The sequence below is a fragment of the Crinia signifera genome, chromosome 3, assembly GCF_055691185.1.
Source record: "Crinia signifera chromosome 3, ASM5569118v1, whole genome shotgun sequence".
NCBI classification, from domain to species: domain Eukaryota; kingdom Metazoa; phylum Chordata; class Amphibia; order Anura; family Myobatrachidae; genus Crinia; species Crinia signifera.
The window spans coordinates 18,268,703-18,293,108 of NC_139219.1; the positions used below are offsets into that span (position 1 = coordinate 18,268,703).

General features: G+C 45.9%; 1 protein-coding gene across 9 annotated transcripts in view; it reads right to left on the bottom strand.

Annotated features, from left to right (window-relative positions):
* DNAH8 (dynein axonemal heavy chain 8) overlaps positions 1–24,406 on the bottom strand; it is a 358,983-nt gene that overhangs the window by 186,939 nt on the left and 147,638 nt on the right. For 8 of the 9 annotated variants that reach the window (XR_014471558.1, XR_014471559.1, XM_083175420.1 and 5 more), the window contains 6 exons: positions 22,398–22,594; positions 19,728–19,854; positions 16,283–16,518; positions 15,753–15,857; positions 13,770–13,883; positions 8,782–8,844 (listed from right to left, as the gene is read on the bottom strand). Coding sequence is in view for 7 of the 9 variants with exons in the window: in XM_083175420.1 (XP_083031546.1) it covers positions 8,782–8,844; positions 13,770–13,883; positions 15,753–15,857; positions 16,283–16,518; positions 19,728–19,854; positions 22,398–22,594 (842 nt within the window). In the remaining 2 variants the exon portion in view is untranslated. The remainder of the gene's footprint in view (positions 1–8,781; positions 8,845–13,769; positions 13,884–15,752; positions 15,858–16,282; positions 16,519–19,727; positions 19,855–22,397; positions 22,595–24,406) is intronic. The other variant, XM_083175418.1, reaches the window with a different exon arrangement.

Consider the following 24,406-nt stretch of genomic DNA (forward strand, 5'->3'; position numbering starts at 1 on the left):
CTATCTCAGTTGTGTTTAAAAAAATTAGGTATTTCCAGAGCCGGCCCTAGCCTAAATGACGCCCTAGGCAAGATTTTGGCTGGTGCCCCCTAGCACCACCACTAGTTCCGCCTCTGACCCTGCTTCCCTTTCCCAGTACCATCAACCTTCATCATAGCAGTCATCATTTTGGTGCTCCTACCCGCAATATTTTAAATAGAAACAGGGGTGTGTTCTTGCTTCGAAGGGGCACGGCCACACAATAGTACCCCCAATTCAAATTATTCCACACAGTAGTGCAACTTTATTCACATTATATCATGCGATAGCGTCCTTTATTCATGCTACATCACACAATAGTACCACTTTACCTTATTACCTACATTACTCACATTATTCACATTATACCCTGAGAAAATATTGTATTTAGAGCACCTGCATGGCCACACTGCAACCCAGCACAAAGCAGTGTGTGCTGGGCACAGGAGAAGAGCTGCAGCTGCTGTTGTCACTTAAGGGGAGGGGGCCCGGGGCCCCCACTGGGCCCTTCCTTCAGACTTTGGCCTGGGTAATTTGTACCCCCTACCCCTTTCTCTCGGTACCCCTGATAATACCACACAGTAATGCCCCTTGCACATGACACACATTATTAATGTCCTTATAACCATAATGCCCCTTAAACATTATGCCAACCTTTATTCATGCCCTTCATACACATAATGACACACATAATGCCCAATACACATATGTTGCACATTATTAAAGCATTTATACATGACACACATAATGCCTCTTACACATACAGTATGCCGAACACTATTGCACAACGGAATCGGTACATCTGTCAGAATGAACTTAGGTCTACAGTCATTAGGTCGACCCCACTAGGTCGACTGGCAGTAAGGTCGACCTGATTTAAGGTCGACATGGGCCAAGGTCGACATGACTTAAGGTCGAATTTGCATAAAGGTCGACATGAGGGAGGTAGACTGGTCATAAGGTCGACATGGGTTTTTCACTGTTTTTTTATCCGAATGTCGACACCGTCGACATGGACACAGTTGGCAATGAGAATCGGACCCTCGCATCGCTCACTTCGCTCGCAATGCTTCGGGCACGGTGGCTTGCTTCGCTCGACACAGCTTTAATAACCTCCTCCACACCCTAGTGGATGGTAGGGCATGAAATACCGCCTGTCGTCACATGTCGGCTCAAAAAACAGTGAAAAACCCCATGTCGACCTTATGACCATTCGACCTTCCTCATGTCGACCTTTATGCAAATTCGACCTTAAGTCAGGTTGACATTCCTGACAGTCGACCTAGTGGGGTCGACCTAATGACTGTAGACCTAAGTTCATTCTAATAGATGACCGCTTCCTGCACAACCAACCCACCCGCAGACAGCACTCGCACAGCCGCTAACACTGCAATGCAGATACAGCCTCACTCACACACAGAATATAGGCATGCTGCATATCATTTTAAACAGCAGAAGCTGCTGGTGCCCCTAGGCATTACAAATGCCCTAGGCAATTGCCTAGTTTGCCTATGCATAAGGCCGGCTCTGGGTATTTCTAAATACTGTATTCCAGATTTTGAAATTTTGGACAGGGCAAACACAATCTGTATGACAATAAGTTACTGTATATTTAATTAAAAGCCATCATATTCTGTTCATCTCCATGACAGAAAGCTAGCCCACTGTCCTAGAGTAAGGATTCACCTTCCCGAATAACACTGGGAAGATGGTGCAGCTGCCGGAGCCATGTAAAAAAAAAAATATATCAGTACAGCCCCTCTCTGAAAATCAGCCCCCGGCTGGGAGGCAGATGGTGATCCCCCATGCCCCTGCACTCAGTACCTGTGCCCAGCGAACCTTTCTATGGCCCTGAAGATTACCTGCACAGGGTTTCCTGCTGCATCATTGCCATTTTATATCAGTAATGGCATATATGTGTACTGTGACTAAGGAAGTCATTGTTTATTATTGGGAGCCATTAGAACTGTTGGTATTGTTAGACAAGGTAGGATAATAAGTACAGACCAACATACCAGTGCACCTCCTTCAGAGACGGTGAAAGGTATTGGGAAGGAATAAAAAGGTGAAACAATACTTTTAAAATTAAACAAAATTCTTGTACCCATTGGAGGTCACTGGGAACCTTGGAGTATAGAGGCCTAGCTAGATGGGGGCTTTGATTATGCTGCCCTCTATACCCCCTGCCAGTATAAAGACTGCTATTATTTACCTAACTAAATTACAAAGAGCAGAAGACGCAAACTCATTAAACAGCAGAGTCTCTTTGTGCATCCTAGTCATATGTTGTAACCAAGATGCATTTTTTGGTCAAAAAAGCCGCAAAGAAAGAAACCAAGACAGCCTGCTGGGTGTGACCGCAGCGAAGATGCATGAGTACATACAGTATCTGTATATTAAGCAGAAAGGGCAATTTAAAAAATCTGCAAATCATAATCTGTAACTTCTAGTTTAACCTAATAGTAGCAGGTCAATCAGTTGTGCTAGGTGTTTATTATAAAACAGAGCTGACTATTTAACTTTAGGTTTAACAGGTTAACAAGGTTTTTTTCAATTACCGTATATACTCGAGTATAAGTCGACCCGAATATAAGCCGAGGGACCTAATTTTACAACAAAATACTGGGAAAACTTATGGACTCAAGTGGGACCCTCACTCGAGTATAAGCCGAGGGGGGCTTTTTCAGCATAAAAAAATAGGATTTTAATACCTACCGGTAAATCCTTTTCTCGAAGTTCTTATGGGATACAGGGAGTCGTTCATAACGATGGGGAAAAGAGCTTATCCGAAGGAGACAGGCACATATAAAAATTTATACAGGGTGTACTGGCTCCTCCCCTCTGCTCCCCTCCCTCTAGCTTCAGTTAAGTGAACTGTGCCGAAGGAGAAGAACAATATGAGAGGAATATGTGTATATTTACCGTGGTGAGATTCATCCAGCACACCCAACATTCAACATAACAGACCACATTAGCAACCCCATAACCTGGGAAGTCTAAGGGCCTAAGAACATGTCGACATGACAACTATTTTGAACTGTGTTCCAACTGGAACAATGCATAGAATTATCACCTAAGTGACAATTTACACTCGTGGACCTTTAAGGTACACTATGTAAGATTAAGTTACCTAGGTAACCTACACCCTATGTCCGCCAGGAACAAGAAGGGTAGCAGAAGGACCCAGAATTGGTCCATATCTCACAAAGTGAGCAAGGCAAACCTCCGCACAGAGGCGGGTGCCCTGTATCCCATAAGAACTTCGAGAAAAGGATTTACCGGTAGGTATTAAAATCCTATTTTCTCTATCATTCTTATGGGATACAGGGAGTCGTTCATAACGATGGGGATATACCAAAGATATCAGAACGGGCGGGATTGTGCGGAACCTATTGCCGCAGCACCGCTTGCCCAAACTGAGTATCCTCAGTGGCCAGAGCATCAAACTTATAAAATTTGACAAAAGTGTGTTGGCCAGACCATGTGGCTGCTCTACACAATTGTAAGGCCGAAACTCCTCGGGCAGCCGCCCAGGATGTCCCCACGGAACGAGTAGAGTGAGCTTTCACCCCAACAGGCATAGGCAGCTTTGCTACCGCATAAGCCTGTTTAATGGTTGCACATATCCATCGTGCAATAGACTGCTTGGAAGCAGGACGTCCAATCTTTTGGGCATCATAAAGGACGAAAAGTCCCTCAGTTTTACGAATCCTTGCTGTTCTCCTGATGTAGACACGGAGAATCCTTACTACGTCCAAGGACGTCGGCACCTCAGAATGAGGCCCACCAGCAGGAACCACAATTGGCTGGTTCACATGGAACGCAGACACCACTTTGGGCAGAAAACGCGGGTTAGTGCGTAATTCTGCCCTGTCCTCAAAGAATATCAAATAAGGACTCTTGCAAGTCAATGCCCCTAGTTCCGAGACCCTCCTAGCCGAAGCTAGGGCCAGTAAGACCACTGTCTTCCAGGTTAAATATTTCAGGTCAATTTCCTCCAAGGGCTCAAACCAGGAGGATTTAAGGAACTGCAGCACAACATCCAAGTCCCACGGTGGAGTAGGGGCCACAAAAGGAGGTTGTATATGCAATACTCCTTGCAGAAATGTCTGCACTTCAGGAATATTAGCCAGTTTCCTCTGGAAGAAAACTGATAACGCAGATACCTGCACCTTCAAAGAGCCTAGGCGTAGGCCGAGATCCAGACCAGCTTGAAGAAAGCTAAGAAATCTTTCAAGTCTGAATTCTGATGGAGAAAACTTTCCCTGTTCGCACCAACCCACATATCTTTTCCAGATGTGGTGGTAATGTGCAGCTGTTACCGGTTTCCTTGCACTTGTCATAGTTCTGATGACCGAAGTGTGAAACCCCTTCTGAGTCAGGATCTGCCGTTCAACTTCCAGGCCGTCAAACGCAGCTGTTCCAAGGCCTGGAAGACGCACGGTCCTTGCATGAGCAGGTCTCTTTGCAGAGGTAGGCGCCACGAGTCCCTTTGCAGACTTAGAAGTTCCGGGTACCACGTTCTTCGTGGCCAGTCTGGGGCCACCAGAATCACCTCGGTTCCTTCTCTTCTTATCTTCCTTAGCACCCGAGCCACTAGGGGAATCGGTGGGAAGACATAGACCAGGCTGTTGAACGTCCACGGTATGGAGAGGGCGTCCACTCCTTCTGCCTGAGGGTCTCTTGCCCTCGAGAAGTACCTGGATACTTTCCAGTTGTTTCTTGATGCCATCAAGTCTACCAGTGGGGTCCCCCACCGAGCCACCAGAGAATTGAATACCTGGTGGTGTAGACTCCATTCCCCGGGGTGGAGCTCGTGGCGACTGAGGAAGTCTGCTTCCCAGTTGTCCACCCCGGGTATGAAAATGGCCGAGAGCGCTTGGCAATGACTCTCTGCCCAGGACAGGATCTTCGATGCTTCCCTCATACAGGGCCTGCTCTTGGTCCCGCCCTGTCTGTTCAGGAATGCCACAGTGGTGGCGTTGTCTGATTGTATACGGACCGCCTGACCGCTGAGGAGAGGGCCCGCCTTCAGAAGTGCGTAATACACAGCACGTAACTCCAGGCTGTTGATATGGAGGCGTGTTTCCCATAGGGTCCACTTGCCCTGAAAGGACTGACCCATGGTCACTGCCCCCCATCCCGTGAGGCTTGCATCCGTGGTGACTAAGACCCAATCCTGGATGCCAATCCGACGCCCTGCCAGCAGGTTGGGCGTGTGGAGCCACCACTGTAGTGACAGTCTGGTCCGAGATGACAACGCAATGCGCCGGTGCATCTGGTGGTGTGAACCGGACCACTTCCCTAGGAGATCGAGCTGGAAAATCCTGCTGTGAAACCTCCCGAATTGGAGAGCCTCGAAAGAGGCGACCATCTTTCCCAATAGGACAATGCACTGGTGTACTGTCACCTGGGGGGTCCTTAGCAAGTCTGTGACCAGCCGCTGGATGTCCAACACCTTGTCCTGTGGCAGGGACACTCTCATGAGAGCTGTGTCCATCACCATGCCCAGGAACTGGAGTCTCTGTGAAGGGATCAGAGAAGACTTTGCCAGATTCAGGAGCCAACCATGGCCCGACAGGGTCTGTATGGTAACTTGTAGAGCTGTCTGTAGTTCCTGTGGCGACCGCGCCTTTACTAACAGGTCGTCCAAGTATGGTATCACACAGATACCCTTTTTTCTTAAAACCACCATCATCTCCGCCATCACCTTGGTGAATATGCGCGGGGCTGAGGACAAGCCGAATGGCAGTGCGCGAAACTGATAATGCTCGTTTAGCAGCGCAAACCTCAGATATTTCTGATGAGGGGGCCATATTGGGATGTGAAGGTAGGCGTCCTTCACATCTAGGGACGCCAAGAACTCCCCCTCCTCCAGTGCCGCTATCACGGCCCGCAAGGACTCCATCTTGAATTTGGTTACTTTCAAGAAGGGATTCAGGGATTTTAAGTTCAGAATTGGGCGCACTGACCCGTCCGGTTTCGGAACTACAAATAGGTTTGAGTAATAACCCTGCCCCCTCTCTAGGGGCGGGACCCGGGTTATAACCTTGGCCTGCACCAGCTTTTGGATTGCTTGCTGCAACACCACTTGGTCCTCTGGGGACGCTGGGAGGCCTGATTTGAAGAACCTCTGAGGTGGCTGAACTGCAAACTCCAGCTTGTAGCCGTGCGTAATAAGAGCCTGTACCCAAGAATTGAGGCACGAGGCTTCCCAAACCTGGCCGAAGAACGCCAGTCTGGCTCCCACCTCTGCCGGAGCTAATGGTGGAGCCCCACCGTCATGCTGCGGGTTTCCCTGCAGCTGCCCCAGATGGCCGCTCTGCGGTGACCGAAGCGGAAGGCTTCCTGAATTTACCACGGGAGCCTCTTGCAGCGTTTGAACCACCCCTTGCTTTAGGGCGGAATTTACTAGCCCGAAAGGACTGCTGCTGGGAGTGAGCCTGAAAAGGACGCTTCGGCGCCTGTGGAGTGGATGGCAGGAAAGTGGACTTTCCCGCCGTGGCTTTAGAGATTAATTCGTCTAAATCACTGCCAAATAACCTGCCACCTGTGAAGGGGAGGTTTTCTACACTCCTTTTGGAGTCAGCGTCAGCTGCCCACTGCCGGAGCCAGAGGGATCTGCGCCCTGACACTGCCATGGCTGAGTTACGGCCGTTAATGGCTCCTAACTCCTTCTGCGCTTCACACAGAACTTTAGCAGTGTCCTGAATATGGTGTAATTTTTCAGACACCTGTGCAACTGTCATGTCGCCCAGAAGACCTTCCTGTATCTGGGAGGCCCACGTGTATATGGACTTGGCCATATAGCAACTAGCTAATACAGGACGCTGACACGCGCCACTAGCAGTAAAAATGGACTTCAAAGTGTTTTCAACCTTTCTGTCCGTGGTGTCTTTAAGTGAAGACGACCCTGGTACTGGGAGTACCATCTTTTTGGCTAAGCGAGACACAGAAGAATCAACCTCTGGTGGCTCCTCCCACACCTTACGTCCCTCAGGATCGAAGGGAAACGTGGACTTAAACCTTTTAGCCACTTTAAACCTCATTTCTGGGTTATTCCACGCTGACTTGAATGTACTTTCCAGGTCAGCCTGCTCAGGGAAAACTACCTGTTGCCTTTTCTGAGTAGCAAAGAAGGTATCACCTGCTGTGGATTCAGCTAAGGGAAGGTCCAACACCTCCCTGATTGCCATAATCAATGGCTCTGTGCCCCGCAGTAGTGACTGTGAAGCATCAGGCTCGTCATCACCTGCGTCTGCATCATCCATATCATCACCATCATCCCCATCGTCAGCCCCGGAATCAGGGGTTTGAGAGGGGGTCTTTCTCTTACGAGTATCCCCAGGGGTGGGAGTAATCACATCCACTCTGGCAGAAAGGACAGCCAGCTCCCTTTGTACTCTCTGGGTCTGTGCTGCAGTAGCAGTTAACTGTGTAGTTACAGTTTCAAGCATGGTTTTTATACCTGTAGCCCAGGCTGGCTCCTGTGAGCTGTCCTGTGTGCTACTTTGCTGCCCAGTTAGTTGTGGGGGGACCCCAGTACTTTGAGGGGACATGCATGACTCACAAGTAACCTGTGATGAAGATGCTGGCACAAACTTATCACTGCACACCATACATGTAAGTTTCCTCACCATTGTGACAAACAAACAGTCTCCCCTCACACAGCGCGCACACACAGTGGATATGCAGTGTGAAATAACCAGATAAATACTATGTGTAGCCTTATCTGATCTGTACAGCTTAACCAAGCCAGTGGGGTGGTGTACAGAGGATAATGGAGGAGACCAATACACCTGATAACCTTAGCTCTCCGATTAGAAGAGCTGGTAATACAGTACAGTAATCAATAACAGTACTTTACAGTGTAAGCAGGCAAGTGCACAAGTACACAAGCGCTGAAAACCTGAAGCTGTCTCTGCAAGCAGATTCCCTCTGATCCACACCGCTGAGGAGTGTCTGGAGCAGTATAATGGCGTTTCCAGCAGCCAGGGAAGAAGCAGGAAGCAGGTTTTGGCGCCCTCACAGAGCTGGTCTCACTCTGGGTAAGCTCCGCCCAGCGTAATGGCGCCGGAGCTTACCTGCGTTTTATACTGAGACTGACATTGGGGAATGTCCAAATCCTCTTTGGTAACTGCCCTGGACAAAACAGGAACTGTACCCTGTCTCAGTGTAGGCAGGGGGTTACGCGGTCCCTGTGCAGGGCACCGCCATACCGCCGCCATTTTGCCGCACAATAACCCGGGGACCCCACGGCGGGGGACCCCGGGGTAATACTCACCACTGACGTCTTCAGACTGGACTAGGGGTGTGCGGCGTGCCAGGGGTGTGCGCGCTGCAGCGCAATGCCCGCGGTAACATCACCCACTCAGGACGGTGGTCCTGTGGCAGGGACAGCTCGGTACCTTGAAGTGGCCAGCAGCTGAACCCTTCCCCTAGTCTCCCACGACGCAGGGCTGCTGTTAAGTCCAAACAGCAGCCCCAAAATAATAAAGAAAATAAAACAGAAGAAAAACTCTCTGGAGCTCTTCCTGATGCGTGCTTCTCCTGAGGCACAGTTCTCAAACTGAAGCTAGAGGGAGGGGAGCAGAGGGGAGGAGCCAGTACACCCTGTATAAATTTTTATATGTGCCTGTCTCCTTCGGATAAGCTCTTTTCCCCATCGTTATGAACGACTCCCTGTATCCCATAAGAATGATAGAGAAATGTTCTGAAAAAGTAGGCTTATACTCGAGTATATATGTATGTAACTATGTTTACCAGGAAGATGTGTACTCTAGCACTAGCTTCACGGGCTGGAATATCTGGAACCATTGGTCCTTCCTATAGTAAAGGCAGATTTAAGACAATATATAAGAATCAGCAAAATAGAATGTGTACAAAATAACTGCATGCCATACCTTAAACATGGGCACATAATACATTTGCGCTTACAGCAGGAAAGGTGGCGAGATACATAATTTAGGTATTTGTTAAACAATTGGGAAAAGCCTGTGCAGAAACTAGTGCACCTACCAACCACCAAGTGAGAACCGCACGTATCTAGCAGAGGAAGTGTTCTGGAGACTAGCAATGTACTGACAGCTGTGGTCGGAAGGTGGCCAGCTACTGCTCAGAGAAAACTATCATTAGCATCTACCATTGGAATAGAAGTTCCTGCTACATTGCCTATAATAGTTTTAGGTCCCTACTTCTAAAACATACATTGACAAATGGGAACTACTGTAGCATGAGTTTTCACAGCAAAGCAGAAGATCCTTAGGCCTTTCTAATTATACAGCAAGTGAGATTTGGGGTGAACTGGTGGGGCGTAGGGCGCCTTGGATTGCTCTGTTTGGGTCGCTTTGGGGAACCTCTGTTTTACAATGATATCACTCTGTGTTTGTTTTTATCTATGTAACACTTTCACTCTTTGAACACTTCTACCACTGAGCAGCTACTTTCACTTACTTAACACTCTGATATTTCGTCTAGCCTTTATGGAGAGGCTGTATGGAGTCTATACTCAAGCAACACTTGGGACATAGCATTGATGAGAACACCCTACCTACAGACATTTTAATTTAATTGGATGTAATGGGACGATGACTTAATGAACATCCTGTCTACAGTTTTTGCTTGCAGATTTCTAAATAACTGGATAATCATTACAACATACTGTATAGCCAAAGGTGACGTAACATTAGAGAACACATCCCCACATCATTCCATATCATATTACGTATCCTTGAGCACTCGGATATATTTTTGGATTACTGTTTACGGTACTGCTTTCCTAGCATGGCGCCCGTCTCATTGATTGTATGCCTTAAGTTTAAGGTACTTAAGGCATACAATCAATGCGATGGACCCGATTTTTTAATCTCATGGATCTTATGCATCCATAAGATGCATGAGATCCATGAGATAAAAAATCGTGAGCCCCCAATAACCATTGTTAACGCCACCAGCACTATCAACGCCAACCCGAAGCGCGGCGAGCGCGTCGAGCCCGCGAGGGGCGGCGGTACGCTTCCTCTGACCTTTTCATACCCCCACTATCCATTAAAATTGGGGTTTTGGGGCCTTTTTACATTGATTCCAATGTAAAAATCTCGTCGATTGCGTCGATTGCATCATCTCATGCATCTTATGCCGCACAAACACATAAGATGCATGAGATGCTTGCAATGTAAAAATCTCGTCAATCTCGTCTATCGCGTCGATTGCATCATCTCATGCATCTTATGCCGCACAAACACATAAGATGCATGAGATGCTTGCAATGTAAAAATCTCGTCAATCTCGTCTATCGCGTCGTTTGCATTTTCTCATGCATCTTATGCCGCACAAACACATAAGATGCATGAGATGCTTGAGATATCAGCCCCACACATACGATCTAGATCATGGGCGCCGTGCTAGGAAAGCACTACCCTGTTTACAATAGGGCGGGACATCTCTTACAACAGTGAGCTGCTAAGGCCGCCATATGACACCTGAGTAGCGCTGACCAAGTCTGTGTCACTTGAATACATTTATAAAGGAGGAAAAGTTTAGGTAAAAAGCAGATTAAAAAGTGTGACCTTTAGGGTTAACTTTACTAAAGCTTCTAAAAATGAAAAGAGGCAATGTCGCCCATAGCAACCAATCAGATTATGTCTATAATTTGTCTACTGTATCTTAAAAAATGAAAGGCTGAATCCGATTGGTTGCACTTCTGGGCCAACGTAACATATTTTGGACTTGCCTTAGTCCTTCATCACACGTTTCTGACGAAGGACTAAGGCAAGTCATGCCAAGTGTGGCCCAGCACGTGCCGTTTCCCTGGTATGGCTGCTCGATGCAGATGGACTCTACAGTGACACGGATTGCTGCCCTCACTCTATGCCACATTGTGGGGACCTGGAGTGGCGCCATCTCTGTTGCAGTTTTGGCCACATGGGATCTGATAGCTGCTATTGTTTACGTCTTTATATTGTAAGTTCGTTCATAAGAAGTATACTGACGAACCCCGGGGCTTCCCGAACTGACCCAGACCTTATAGACGAGTGATTATTCTGCTTGTATTACTTCATTCACTCACAGGTGTTGTGTGTATTTGTGCAGGCACTTATTATTATATGTATGAGTTGGTGTAATGCTGGAAGCTTTGTAGGTGACAGACAGTGAATAACTGGATGCTGAATTATGTGGAAGGCCAATGTAGGGAACTAGAGATTTCAGCAGTGAACAACATTCTTGCAGCAGCATTGTAGATGGATTGAAGCAGGGATAAAAGATGGGGTAAATCTAATTATAGGAATGCTGCAACAGTCAGGAAGATAGATGATGAGATATGAGAATATCGTTTGCTTCTTTAGTGATATTGTTCTAGCAATGCACAAAAGATGGCGATAACAGTGATAGAAGCAGAAGGTGGAAACAGCAGTACCATTTCCCCCTGTCTCCCTAAGGGATGGATGTGCTCCTGGGGGAGCAGAAAATAATAAGGTCAGAACGAGATTGTACCCAAGCATTTAAGCATATGCAATCAGTCGTTCGATGGCTCATACGACCGGCGTCATTTGAGTGGCAGTTTTCAGGCAGTTTAGGTGCATACAATAGATTGTGAGACAACCTATCGTATGCAGCAGCTGGATTGTAGCAGAAAGACTGTAGCAGAGTAGACACAACAGATGGTCACACTTGATGTAGTGGTAAGATAGTCAGAATGAGTGAGGACAACAAACATAAATGATGTACGGAGAGAAAAGCAGAGGGCCACAATCAAAGCTCTGTGGGACCTGATATACATCTGTGTAATATAAATCATATAAACTGTATTAAACATTAAGTGTAAAAACATTAAAAACTGAATAAATTCATAAATATGCCACATACTTCATAGGGTGTAACTCAGAGAATTGGCTGGATTGCCATTCGATCGTTATCCAACCTTTAGAGACTGCACACAATCGTCTGCCCCAGTTGGTACCTAAATATCCGCACTCTTTTGAACTATACACAGGGAAACAGTGACATCCCATTCATTGTATTGCTAGGTACCAATGAGTGCATATGTTACACAGGGGGAGATTTATTGGTACTTGTCGCCGTGCTACTTCCGGGTGTACGCTCGCCACGAAATATGTCAAAAAAAGTAACTTAACTCCATGCCAACATGGATAGTTCATATCTCCACTATCCATGTTGCATGGAGTTGATTTTAAATAGCGTGGCGAGCGTAGTGAGCCACCGAGCCCGCAGCGTGGGCGAGCGAAGCGAGCCCCGCAAGGCTCCGTGAAACTACACAAGTACCGATTTATTATATGGTGATCAGGGGAATATGCGCTATCCCCGTGCCTTAAGGCAGGGGATAGCGCTTCCCCTGATCATCACACCTGCTGGCCGGGTACTTTATCGGCGGCGCTGTGGGGCAGGAGGCATAGCGCAGCTACGATATTTCGTGCTGCGCCCCTGCCTCCTGCCTGATTTATGAACGGTCAGCACCGCTGACCGTTCCGCCGCCTGCAGCTATAGACTTCGACAGCTGCAGGCGGCGATGCTCTATACCTACAGCAGGGACAGCGCTGTCCGTGCTGTTGGTGCTGAGATCTCGCGTGAGTAGCAAGATCCCGCGCAGTCCAGCCGGTCGGGGGAAGGAGACAGCGCGTCAATGTTAACTGACGCGCTGTCAGCTGGAGGGGACATCGCCGGAGGGGGGAGTTAGCGCTCCCCCGCTTCGGCGGCAAGATCTTAGAAGATCTTGACAGTGTCCCCTTCAGCTTCGCCTCGCTAATGAGGCGAAGCAGGGAGTGTTATAGCGGCACGCTTAGTGCCGCTATAATAAATCTACCCCTCAGTGATCCAGCCAATGCCGACTTACTGCTGCACACTATGATGTGTGTGCTTTACATCCATATGTATGTGGTATAGTTATGAATGTATTCATTTTTATAGACTTGTATGTTAGTACATTTTTATAGATTTTATATTGCACACTATCTTAAGCCTTGTCTATGTGCACACCTTTACACAGTTCCCTTTTTGTCCACATTACACCCGTAGCAATTTATTAGGTGACTATCCTAATTATAATAGCAGCAAATCTCTGCATACAAAGTTATAAATGTGTGACATTTATACTTCATATTACTGTACTTGCATTGAAGTTTCATATAAAGTGATTGTTCACAACACCAGCCCTTCTGTTTTACCTTTACCAAGATACTGTACCTGACGGGAAAGACCACAGGTCACAGTGTTGAGTGTTGCATTGCTGCACGGACAGGCAGCAACTAACTTCTCATGTGAGGATTTGTAATCCCTACTACATGGTTCTACCACCCCTGTACCTATTACTGCTGTGACTAATGTTCCGCAATAAACCTGCAAACCTGGTTAGGGCTTACTGTACGGCCTGAACACCATGTCACAATTCCACTGATGCCTGTTAGGTTTTACACCAATAGGACATACCAATAGATGGGAAGTAGCAGATAATGAGAGAGGACGCTATGATGTCAGTGTAAATAGAGTGAACAGTGAGATGGAGATGAGGGCAATCTGTGAAATAGCAAAGAAGTCTAAGAGACTATGGAAAAGTAAGTTCTTTTTCCTCTCAGTCTACTCCTCTAACCCGTACACAATCCTGCAATCAGCAGCGAATGAGTAGGGTGCTCACTGTGGCCCAAAATCTACCATTATAACAAAAGTAGCACTATGCTCCTTGGAGTCGTAATACAGTACTTACAGCATAAAAAGTAAATGAGGATGGACAAGCTTACCATCTCATATTCATGGTCAAATGCTGCCAAATCCTTCTGAAAAATGGCTACAGACTCTAAGAGATTCTTTTTAAATTGGGGTTGGGCACGAATAAGCTCGTCTTGGACCGAAACCTTGGAGGTAAAGAGAACAGACAGTACTGCTGTTATTAATCAAGCAAAATGATTTCTTACTCTTTGCGACAAGTACATTTGTTGGAACTAATATTTTTTATTGTTCTAAACTGAAAAATAAACCTGTCTTCAAAGAGAAATAAAAAATATTTTTAGCCCATTTTATGGAGAAAATTAGGTGCAATTACCATACAATTTCAAATTGGTACTGATAAGACAATAAATATAAGCTATTTTTCACTGTTTTACATTGCAATTATTTCTTTTAATTAATATTTTTATAATTATTTGTAACTTTTTACTTAATTTTAACTTGGGGAAATCCTGGTTTTCCTTATGTAATCACCTTGTATCATCTTGCAATCATCTTTTTATAGTACCAACTGAATCTAGAACAGTTTTGTTTATTCGATTGAGATTACATAAATCCAAAAGTGCATGTAGCCCGATAGAGGGACTGTCCTCTTCTGGTCAATGCAATGATGTCACATATTGTTTAGCTGAGGAGGTAGCAAATAGCGTTACTGAAACATTAAAAGCTACTGTATGTGCTGTGATTGGAGTGCAGGTGATAAACCAGGTCTCTAGGCTAACTACTCCCTTTTTTTGTGCATTCACAAAGTGGTTAAAAGGAAAAGCACTGTGGGTTTGTTGAAGTGGAGGGCAGAATTTCCTGACCTCACGTTGAAACTTATTTTAGATGCTATTATGAAACTATATGAACAATTAGTATCGCCCTCTTATACAGAGATGAACCAGAACATTTTTACATTGGTCTTACTATACTCCCAAACTGAAGTTTATTGTTGGAGGGGCCCCAACCACAGACTGCTACAAATGCGGTTCTCCAGAAGCAGACTTAGTATTTGCCTGTGGTCTTGTACGAAAGTACAAACTATATGGCAAGCGTTACAAATATATCAATAAGGATCTACATATTACGTTTTAAATAAATATAACTTGGGCATTTACCCGAAACTCTCCTTCAGTAACTTAACTAGAGGGAATCATATGTCACGTAATAAGTTGGCTGCAGCCACATTCTTTCTCGATGGAAATCCCCAGACCCAGTCCCCATGTTGCTACTCCACCCTAGAATCTCGCACTTGATTTCCATGGATTGGACTAAAACTACGACAGAGAAAGAAAACATTTTCATATATGGCTTCCATATGATAAGATTTTATCAACATTGGTCAAAGAAGCCTTACGAAAAATGTTTTCAATCTACAAAATGGTATAACATGGAAACGCTTAATGCAGGGGCTCTGTTTTAGTTTTTAACGGAGGGAAAGTATCACATATTTCATTAGCAATTATAAGAACAAACCACACCACACAATTTATGTTTTCATACATCTAATATTTTTTTTTATGCAAATGTACACAATATATACTGTAGATGTCACTGCATGTCTCAGGTTTTGCTATTGTGTTTCGGATTTAATGTACTGTGCACAGTGCGTGCTTTTGAATTTCAAACCTGTCAATAAAAGTTTTTGAAAAAAAGGGGAAAGCACTAAACATCTCTGCTGCAGTGACAACAACGCCCTCTGTGGAATGATATGTCTAGCTATCGGTATCGAGGAGATTCTAGGTACAGCCCTTAAAGCCAGACATCTTTAGGCAGGATCTCATCCCTTATGCTGCAAAATCTAAGATTTCCTCCTCCATGCGTCCCTCCCACCATGACAGATCGTCGTCTGTGTACCATCTCGCACATGTCTTTAGCAGTGCATAGAATGCACTAATGTCTAGTCTAATGTATGACGCAAAAATACAAATAGTTTTAAATGGCTAGTTCTTATTTCGTTTATTCAGATATTTATTTGATCCAATTAGCTGTTTATATAAACACAACACACTTACTGCTTTGGATTGTAGTTTGGTAAAAGAATATCTCAGTGTATCTGCGATTTCTGATTCTTCTCTTGATAATCTAACTTCACATCTATTTAGAATTGCATATGCTTCCTATAACAGAAGGTATGACAATGAAGCAGGTGTGTAGATCTATTTACAGACAAGTAGACTAAGGCGGGGTATTCAATCTCCCGCAGCCATCTCCCAATGGGGGAAATGCATGCGGGGCCCTATTCAATGTTATCTTCCTTGACAGCATTGAACAGGGGATCTCAGCAGAACGAGCCCGAATTCACAAGCAGTCGGGCTCGTTCTCCGGAGAACAGCCAGGAATTGACAAGCTCCCGGCTGCAGCTCACCAATTCCCGGCCACTTCTTGCAGCCACGCCTCCTTATCGCCTGCAAAATCTCGGTTGAGCAGACCGAGAACGGGACAGGGGCATGGCTGTTGGGCCAGCCCGACAGTCATGCCCCGACATTGAATACCCCCCTATGACTAATTAAAATATTCGACTGTAATAAAAAAATATTCTCACTTCGACTAGTCCTATAGTCAAGTCGATGTCAATCTCATTTTCTCTAATAGCGGTCAAAGCCTCCATTAAATACTGACAGTCGTCCAGGTCATCAATAGGGTGGGATAATCGTTTTAAATATTCAGATATAAATTGAGAATTGTCCTTCAGTTTTGCATTGTATTCCTTATGTATGTATCTGCACAATAGCACGCTCCAAGACCTTGCTTCGAAAGCTAAAGCTAATTTCACAGGAGCTAAAATGTGGGGGGAAAATACAGAATCATTCTATTTATTATACAACAGTTTGTGATACCACATGTAAAAATAATATTCACGCAGTTGTTCAGGTACAACAATACTGTGTACAGCCATTTTATAAACAGACACATAGAACAGGCCGAGGGCATGATTCAGAGCAGAAAGCGATGCCAATGTTTACGTAGTGATTTCTGTCACTGAAAGCCCCTAGAAACCCCTATGGCTCATGCGTTACACAGTGTACGCACAAAGGTGCTTTTGCAATGGAGACACATGGGGTCAGAAATCACTTGGGAAAGTGCTGGCCATTAATGACCCTGATTCTAATTAGAGCATTTTGCAAATTGAGCGGTTATCGAATGACTGAACTTGCGTACCGTTCACATTGTGCATGCGTGAGGCTGATCAGTGAAACAAAATGCATATGGATCATACAAGCAAAGCTGCCGGAGGTTAACTGACAGGAAGGTGGTTTTGGGGATGGTAACCCAACGTTTTCTGGGAGACGTTGGAAAACGCAGGCTTGGCCAACCGTTCTAAGGGAGTTGGTGTGACAACATCGATGGTCTCGGTCAGCCTGTCTCAGTCACAGATTAGTGGAAGTGTCAGAGCTACTCGCATTTGGACAGACTGCCAAACCTTTTGGTGGTTCGGGATTTGCATATAGATAGAGCAGTTAGCAATGCATAATTAGATAGAAGGACAGAAGCCTTCGAAATATGTTCATGAATTGCCACTTAACAGATCTCGTTTTGTAACTAATCTTGTTTTTAATAACACATACAGTAGAGCAGTTAATAATGCATAAAGTGACACCCATATGAGGGAGTCTGATACTTTGGTTGATGGTGTTAGCAGGCAGTAACGCCCCGTACACAATGGGTGATAAAATGAGCCATATCACTAATTTTAGCTTGTTTGAGGGATATCACTCAGTATATCACACAGTGAGTATGGTCCCACCAATGGGTAATGCACGCTCCCGCGGGTCATTAATGACTCACTGCGTTGTCTGTGCAGATGAGGGAGTGGGTCGTTACCGAGGGCCATGCAGCAGAATGCAGCCTGGCCCTCGCTTCCCCCCCTGTGCTGCCGCTTGTTAGTATTAGCAAATGTGTATGCAAATAGGGGTGCCAGCAGGGGATTGGTATGTAATCCTGGTCGTCGGAATACCGGCGGTCAAAATTCTGACGCTGGAATCCCGACCGCCGAAATCCTGACAAGGGGGGGGACGTGGATCGCCCCCCCTTGCGGGCTCGCTGCGCTCGCCATGCAGCGGGCCGGGTGCCTCGCTACGCTCGGCACACTAATTTATTCTCCCTCTATGGGTGTTATGGACACCCACAGAGAGACAAAGTGCCGGGATTTCGGCATCTGGATTTTGACCGCCAGGATTGTGACTGCATCCTGCCAGCAACGCGCAGGCTCTACGCAGACAATGATATCGGTGGCTGCTGGGACTGCTAGGTGTGCATGCAACTTTAGTTTCTCTGGCAACACATAATACAGTTTAAATCACCATTACATAGACATTATGTCACAGTCCCCCTGGACCACGGAAGTTTCTTACTGGGTCCGGGTACACTGGAGGTCTAGATGGCGTGTGTCCCCGGTGGCTGCAGGTGGCTCTGGGCAGTGGCAGGCTCTTGGCGGCAGGAGTCTCCGTGCAGCGCCGGACTCACGGCACGCGTCTCCCTAAGGGCACTCGTGCCGCACTGTAAATGATTTAAAGGGGCAGTACAGGAAATTGGCAGACATCTTCAGAGGTTGACAAATTATAAAAGGAAATCTCTGGCAGGCTTTCCCTGCCAGAGTATAGGTTCACCCTGCTCCAGGGTCACTTGTATCAATATTGTACTCTTGATATTGTTACCGACCTTAGCCTGTTCCTGACTACTTTTACGCCCTCTGTGTTTTGACCCGGCCTGACTTTGGACTTTGACCACCTGTTGCTATGACCACACTTCCATATTCTTCTACTAGTATTATTACCATATTATTATTACTAGTATTAGTACCATATTCTTCTACTAATACCAACTCACAAGTGAAACCTGACCAGGGGGCCGAGACCGACGTGCTGGGCGCTGCAGAAGCCCATATACCGATTGGTGGGGTCACTGGCAGAAAACCCCTGGCACGGTTAGACTGCGCGCCCCAGCATCAGGTCACAGCAATTCCCAAGTTGTTAACCAGTACTACAGTTTGTGACACATTAATTGCAGTTGCTCCTCAGTGGTCTTTGTTTAGCCAGAACAGTTTTAGGTAATTTACTAAACTGCAAAGCTTAGAAGTAGTATCAGAATTTACAATAACACTTTGTGCATGTAATACACATTACCACACATTACCACAAAACATTACAATCATCAATAATCTTATCGAACTAAGCAGGTAAAGTAATAACATACAAATTGCATTACTAATGGGGACCCATGTACTATTTTATGTCCTTTGAATGGTTCACGTTGGAGAGCTACCATATAGCTCCTTATCCAGTGGTGCCAGTTTTGAAAGGTCATCGTCTGGCCGCACTTCCCCTGATAGCATGACATCATGCCGCATAAAAGAACAGCTTGAGGTCTGTACATGCTGCAGTGTGCACGTCTGGGGCATCTGAAGTAAGCTTAGTGGGGTAAAGCAGTAGTGGTGCTGGCTGCAGGTTGCCCCTCCATGCAAAAGATGTAGCAGTGCTGGTAATCCAATGACAAACAAGTGAATGATTAAAAAAAATAATTATTTACTAGAATATTATACACAATGACATAATAAAATCACATTACACACACACACACCAAAAAAATAAATGAAAAATATATTATGGACCATTCTTCCAGCAATTTATTCCTAGGTGCCGCCATCTCTAGTGAGGATACCAACATCTGGGCCAGTGGGCACTGCTTTCTGTTTTTCCTCCAGCAGTTAATTATTTTATGGTAATGTGCACTTCTCTTACAATCATCTGATTTCCAACAATACATTGGTGCATGCCGACCGGCCAAATTCGTTGTGCGAATGGGCGGCGCCGGCAATCCATTCGCTAGGCAGCTTTGGTACACTCGCTTCGACCCGTACACGAGTCCGAGTGAAGCGATCAGAATAAGGGCCTATATGTATACTTAGTATATATATTTGTTTTACAATGTCTTTGATTATTCCAGTGAAAAATATAAGCTTTACTTATAGGAAGTGGAATATAACTTGCCTGTGTTTAGTTCAATGGATCCTAGAAGCAATGTTGGCTGTGATCCCTGTATCTCTTGCTCCAGCGAGTCATAATGTAATATTTCTCTTTTGAGGTCACACAGAGAGGGGTCCTCAGACAGAAACTGCTGCAAAATGTAAATATGTAAATGTTTAAAACCCCCAGGAAATACACCTGAAGGTGTATAGATAGAGAGAGAACATTGTAACCATTGTTCAGGTGATTTGTCATAGAGAGATAATTTACTGTCAGGCTAGTTAATAACAGAAGATGCACAAGTGTTCCGTACTACATAATAACTTGGCTCTGGTGCATGGCAGACATTCCATAGTTTATTACTCTAGACCAGGCATTCCCAACTTCAGTCATCAAGACACACTAACAGTGCACGTTTTTGGGATAGCCAGGCTACAGCACACGTGTTAAAATCAAAATAGCTGCAGTACTTATTAAGTTACCTCTGCGGAAGCCTGGATATCACTAGAACCTGGACTGTTAGTGTGCCTTGAGGACTGTGGTTGGGAATGCCTGCTCTAGAGTGTATATGGTCATTTATAAAACAGACTTCAAAATAATCACATTTTATCCTAATCAAGTATATTCCTTTAGTAATCAGAATCAGCTTTATTGGCCAGGTGTACTTGCGTATACTAGGAATTAGATTTGGATTGCTGTGCAACAGCCAGTTAGGTAACAGTTAAACAGTGACAGTACAGATATATATATATAACACATACAGGAATACGCTAAATGCTCCCTAAGGATTGTAGACGCAGGGAACATATATTCGCTGAGCTGCACAGCTCCTAGGCAGCCATCAGAGGTGTCACTTGTTGCCGCAACAGCCAGGTAGGTAATGATATAAGCAGAGACAGTACAGTTATCATACAAGGAACACATACCCGCCAAGCTGCACAGCGCCTAGACCACTGGTCATTGCCACAGCCAGGTAGGTAACAATGCAGCAGAGACAGTACAGTTATCATACAGGGAACACATATCCGCCGAGCTGCACAGCACCTATGCAGCCAACAGCCAGGCAGGCAACAATACAAGCAGAGACAGTACAATTATCACTCAGGGAACACATACCTGCTGAGCTGCACAGCGCCTAGTCAGCCATCAGCGGCGCCACTGGTCGTTGCAGCAGCCAGGTAGGTATCAGCATAAGCAGAGACAGTACAGTTATCACACAGGGAACATATACTCGCCAAGCTGCACAGCGCCTAGGCAGCCATCAGCGGCACCACTGGTCATTGCAGCAGCCAGGTAGGTATCAGCATAAGCAGAGACAGTACAATTATCACTCAGGGAACACATACCTGCTGAGCTGCACAGCGCCTAGTCAGCCATCAGCGGCGCCACTGGTCGTTGCAGCAGCCAGGTAGGTATCAGCATAAGCAGAGACAGTACAGTTATCACACAGGGAACATATACTCGCCAAGCTGCACAGCGCCTAGGCAGCCATCAGCGGCGCCACTGGTCATTGCAGCAGCCAGGTAGGTAACAATACCAGCAGAGACAGTACAGTTATCACACAGGGAACCCATACCCGTTGAGCTGCAAAGCGACTAGGGAGCCAACAGCGGCACCACTGGTCATTGCAACAGCCAGGTAGGTAACAATATAAGCAGAGACAGTACAGTTGTCACACATGGAACATATATTTTCTGAGTTGCACAGCGCCTAGCCAGCTGACAGCAGCACCACTGGTCGTTACAGCAGCCAGGTAGGTAACAATATAAGCAAAGACAGTACAGTTATAGGTTACTATGTAGGGTGCAAGACAGGGTAGACACGGGGGTACAGATGGCTGAGTGGCACAGTTCCTAGGCAGCCATTAGCAGTGCCATCTTGATCATGCTGCTCACGGGCAGCAGTAGAAGGGCTCAACAGACCATCTCCCCTGAGGCACACAGCAGGATGGAACCTAAGGCCCTGGCTGGAGCTGGGGCTGAGGGGAGAGCCAGCGTGCAGGGAGTGGGGGGGGGATAGTCAGAGAAAGTCAGTCAATGAGGCTGGGGCCAGGAGTAATACCGGGGCATACATAATTACATCACTTTCCAATGGGTTAACCAGGAGCCTTTCAACTCCTGGACTTGGACATGCCAAAAGTGTGCCTGAAAAGAGGAGCAGAGGCACATGGAGGGAGGAGGGGTGCAGAGGTATTTATCTGAGAAACCTGGGTCCTCAGTAAAATGGGCAACCCGGGTTAAATGTCAAATTAAGGGACCTAGGTCGCAGATCGAGATCCCAGGTCTGACCCAGCATAGTGTTATGAAAGGGGTACTTCTCTCCCTTTCCGCAGAACACAGCACACACACCTCAACTTCAATCGCACCTCTTTGATCTGAAAGTTGGGTTATAGTGCATACCTATCTTATAGACAAAATGGATACATTTCCTAAGATGGGAGTTCTATTGAAGATGGAATGCTGCCCATAGCAATTAATCAAATTCTACTACGTATTTAATTAGCACCTTCTAGAAGATAATAGAATCTGATTGGTTGCTATGGGAAACATCTCATTTTAAAGTCCCATCTTAGTAAACTTACCCCTAAATATAAGTAAATATGCAAAGATGGTATACAGTAGAATAAATCAATTTGAGGTCTGTTACAATATAAGATGCCAGTGTATTCCCTGTAAAGAATCACTCAGGATTTACCGATACTTTGGCTTCTCTGTCCTCTGTCCACAGGACTTTGTATATATGAAAGTTTTCCATTGCATCACTGGCTGCTCCTCTGAGCGAGCTCACAAAGGAAGAGAGCAATAGGACAAGCTTGGAAACCTCTTTGTTTTCTGCAACGTTTCTGTAGAAATTCCGATGCTTTCTCTGTGTATACACCTGTTCCACCATTTCTATAATATAAACAAATGATAACTATACTGTAGCATGTATAATAGTGTCAGGTTTATTCTTATTCAATGATACGTAATGCTTAAACTGCACCATCAATGACATGACTTTTACTAACGTGCCCCTGGCCTTACCCTCAGCCATAGTAACTGGTCACTGCCAACGTGCCCCTGGCCTTACCCTCAGCCATAGTAACTGGTCACTGCCAACGTGCCCCTGGCCTTACCCTCAGCCATAGTAACTGGTCACTGCCAGTTCTGTAGTATTTTACCAAACTTTAAATGACTTTCTCCTGATGCGGCTGTAAGAACATGCAGCTTAAACAGGATACAGTAATTGGGTCACCAGCATGTTGGTAGACAGACATTAGGTGGATGTGCATTTAGGTCGACATGAGTCTAGGTCGACATGCAGGAAGGTGGCCATGACTCAAGGTCAACATGGATTAGGTCGAAAGGGTCATTTGGTGGATGATAAAAAGGAGACTCTGCTGGGGGAGCCGCAGGGGGAAATAGCTGGTCGCAGGAGAAAGCTCCTGTAACCAGAGACCATTAGAGGCTGAACACGGGAGCGAGCACATACAAATCACTGGCAATATGGTCGCTCAGTGATCATATTGCCAGCGATACAGATGGGGCAGGCTACATCCTGGCTGGCGGATCGCCAGAACGTCCCCGCTGGCGATCCGCCAGCAGCCTCGCCATCCATCAGACTGAGACGCGCGTGCGTCTCACGCGCACGCGCGTCTCAGTCTCCGTCGGCGAGGCGACGAAAACCCTGTTGGGGGGGGGGTGCGGGCAGGCGGCGGAAACCCGGGGGAGCGGATGGAAGCGCCGTCGGAAGGGGACGTGCGCGCGCGTCCCCTTCTCGCCATCGATATGGTGCTGGCAGCGGATGGCGTCGCCAGCGCCATCCCCTGCCAGGATGGGAACAGCTCCATCTGTATGTGCTTAATATTGCCCCGTGTACACAGCTTTACAAATCCGATTTTAGTGTTTTTCTCCCTCACAAATTTTTGTTAGTATTTTCACTAATCACTATAGCACGAGTATTATTATTTATTTGTGTGGGATTTAATAACAAATATGGTTTCACTATTCTTCACTCGAACCTTTTAATATATTATTACAGAGGGGATCCAACAAATAAAAAATGTTATGGTAAAGCCCCGTACACACGGGGGAGATATATTGCTCAGCCATATATGGCTGAGCAATATATGGCTCAGTCATATATGGCTGAGCAATATATGGCTCAGTTTCTCCTTTTCATCAGCGACCAGAGATGGTCGCTGATGAAAAAGAATCTGCCGGGGGAGGCCGGCAGTGGTAATCAGCTGGTCGCAGGAGCATGTTCCTGGGACCAGCGATCACTACAGGGGTAAAAACGGGAGCGCGCACCCAACGATATATCGCCGGTGCACACTCCCATCGTGGGCAATATGGTCGCTTAGCGACCATATTTCCCACGATAATGTACAAAATCGCCCCCATGTGTACGCACCTTAAGACATATAACTAGAACCACACCATAATACATAGAAATAGAGGATATCATAAAATCACATAAAGTGGCAGGTTATAAAAACTCTGAGATATTGGTAATGCCCTCCATTATAATTACAACATATTAATATCAAATAGCAATAAAGTAATAAAGTTAAAATACCATTAAAAACAATAGAAATGAAATACAAACATTAAGGCAGGGTTTCCCAAATTGTGTGCCATGGCACCCTGGGGTGCCTTGGAGAACTTGCAGGGGTGCCCGGTGTTGGTGGTTCAGGACTAAGTCAAATTATTCATGACCAATGG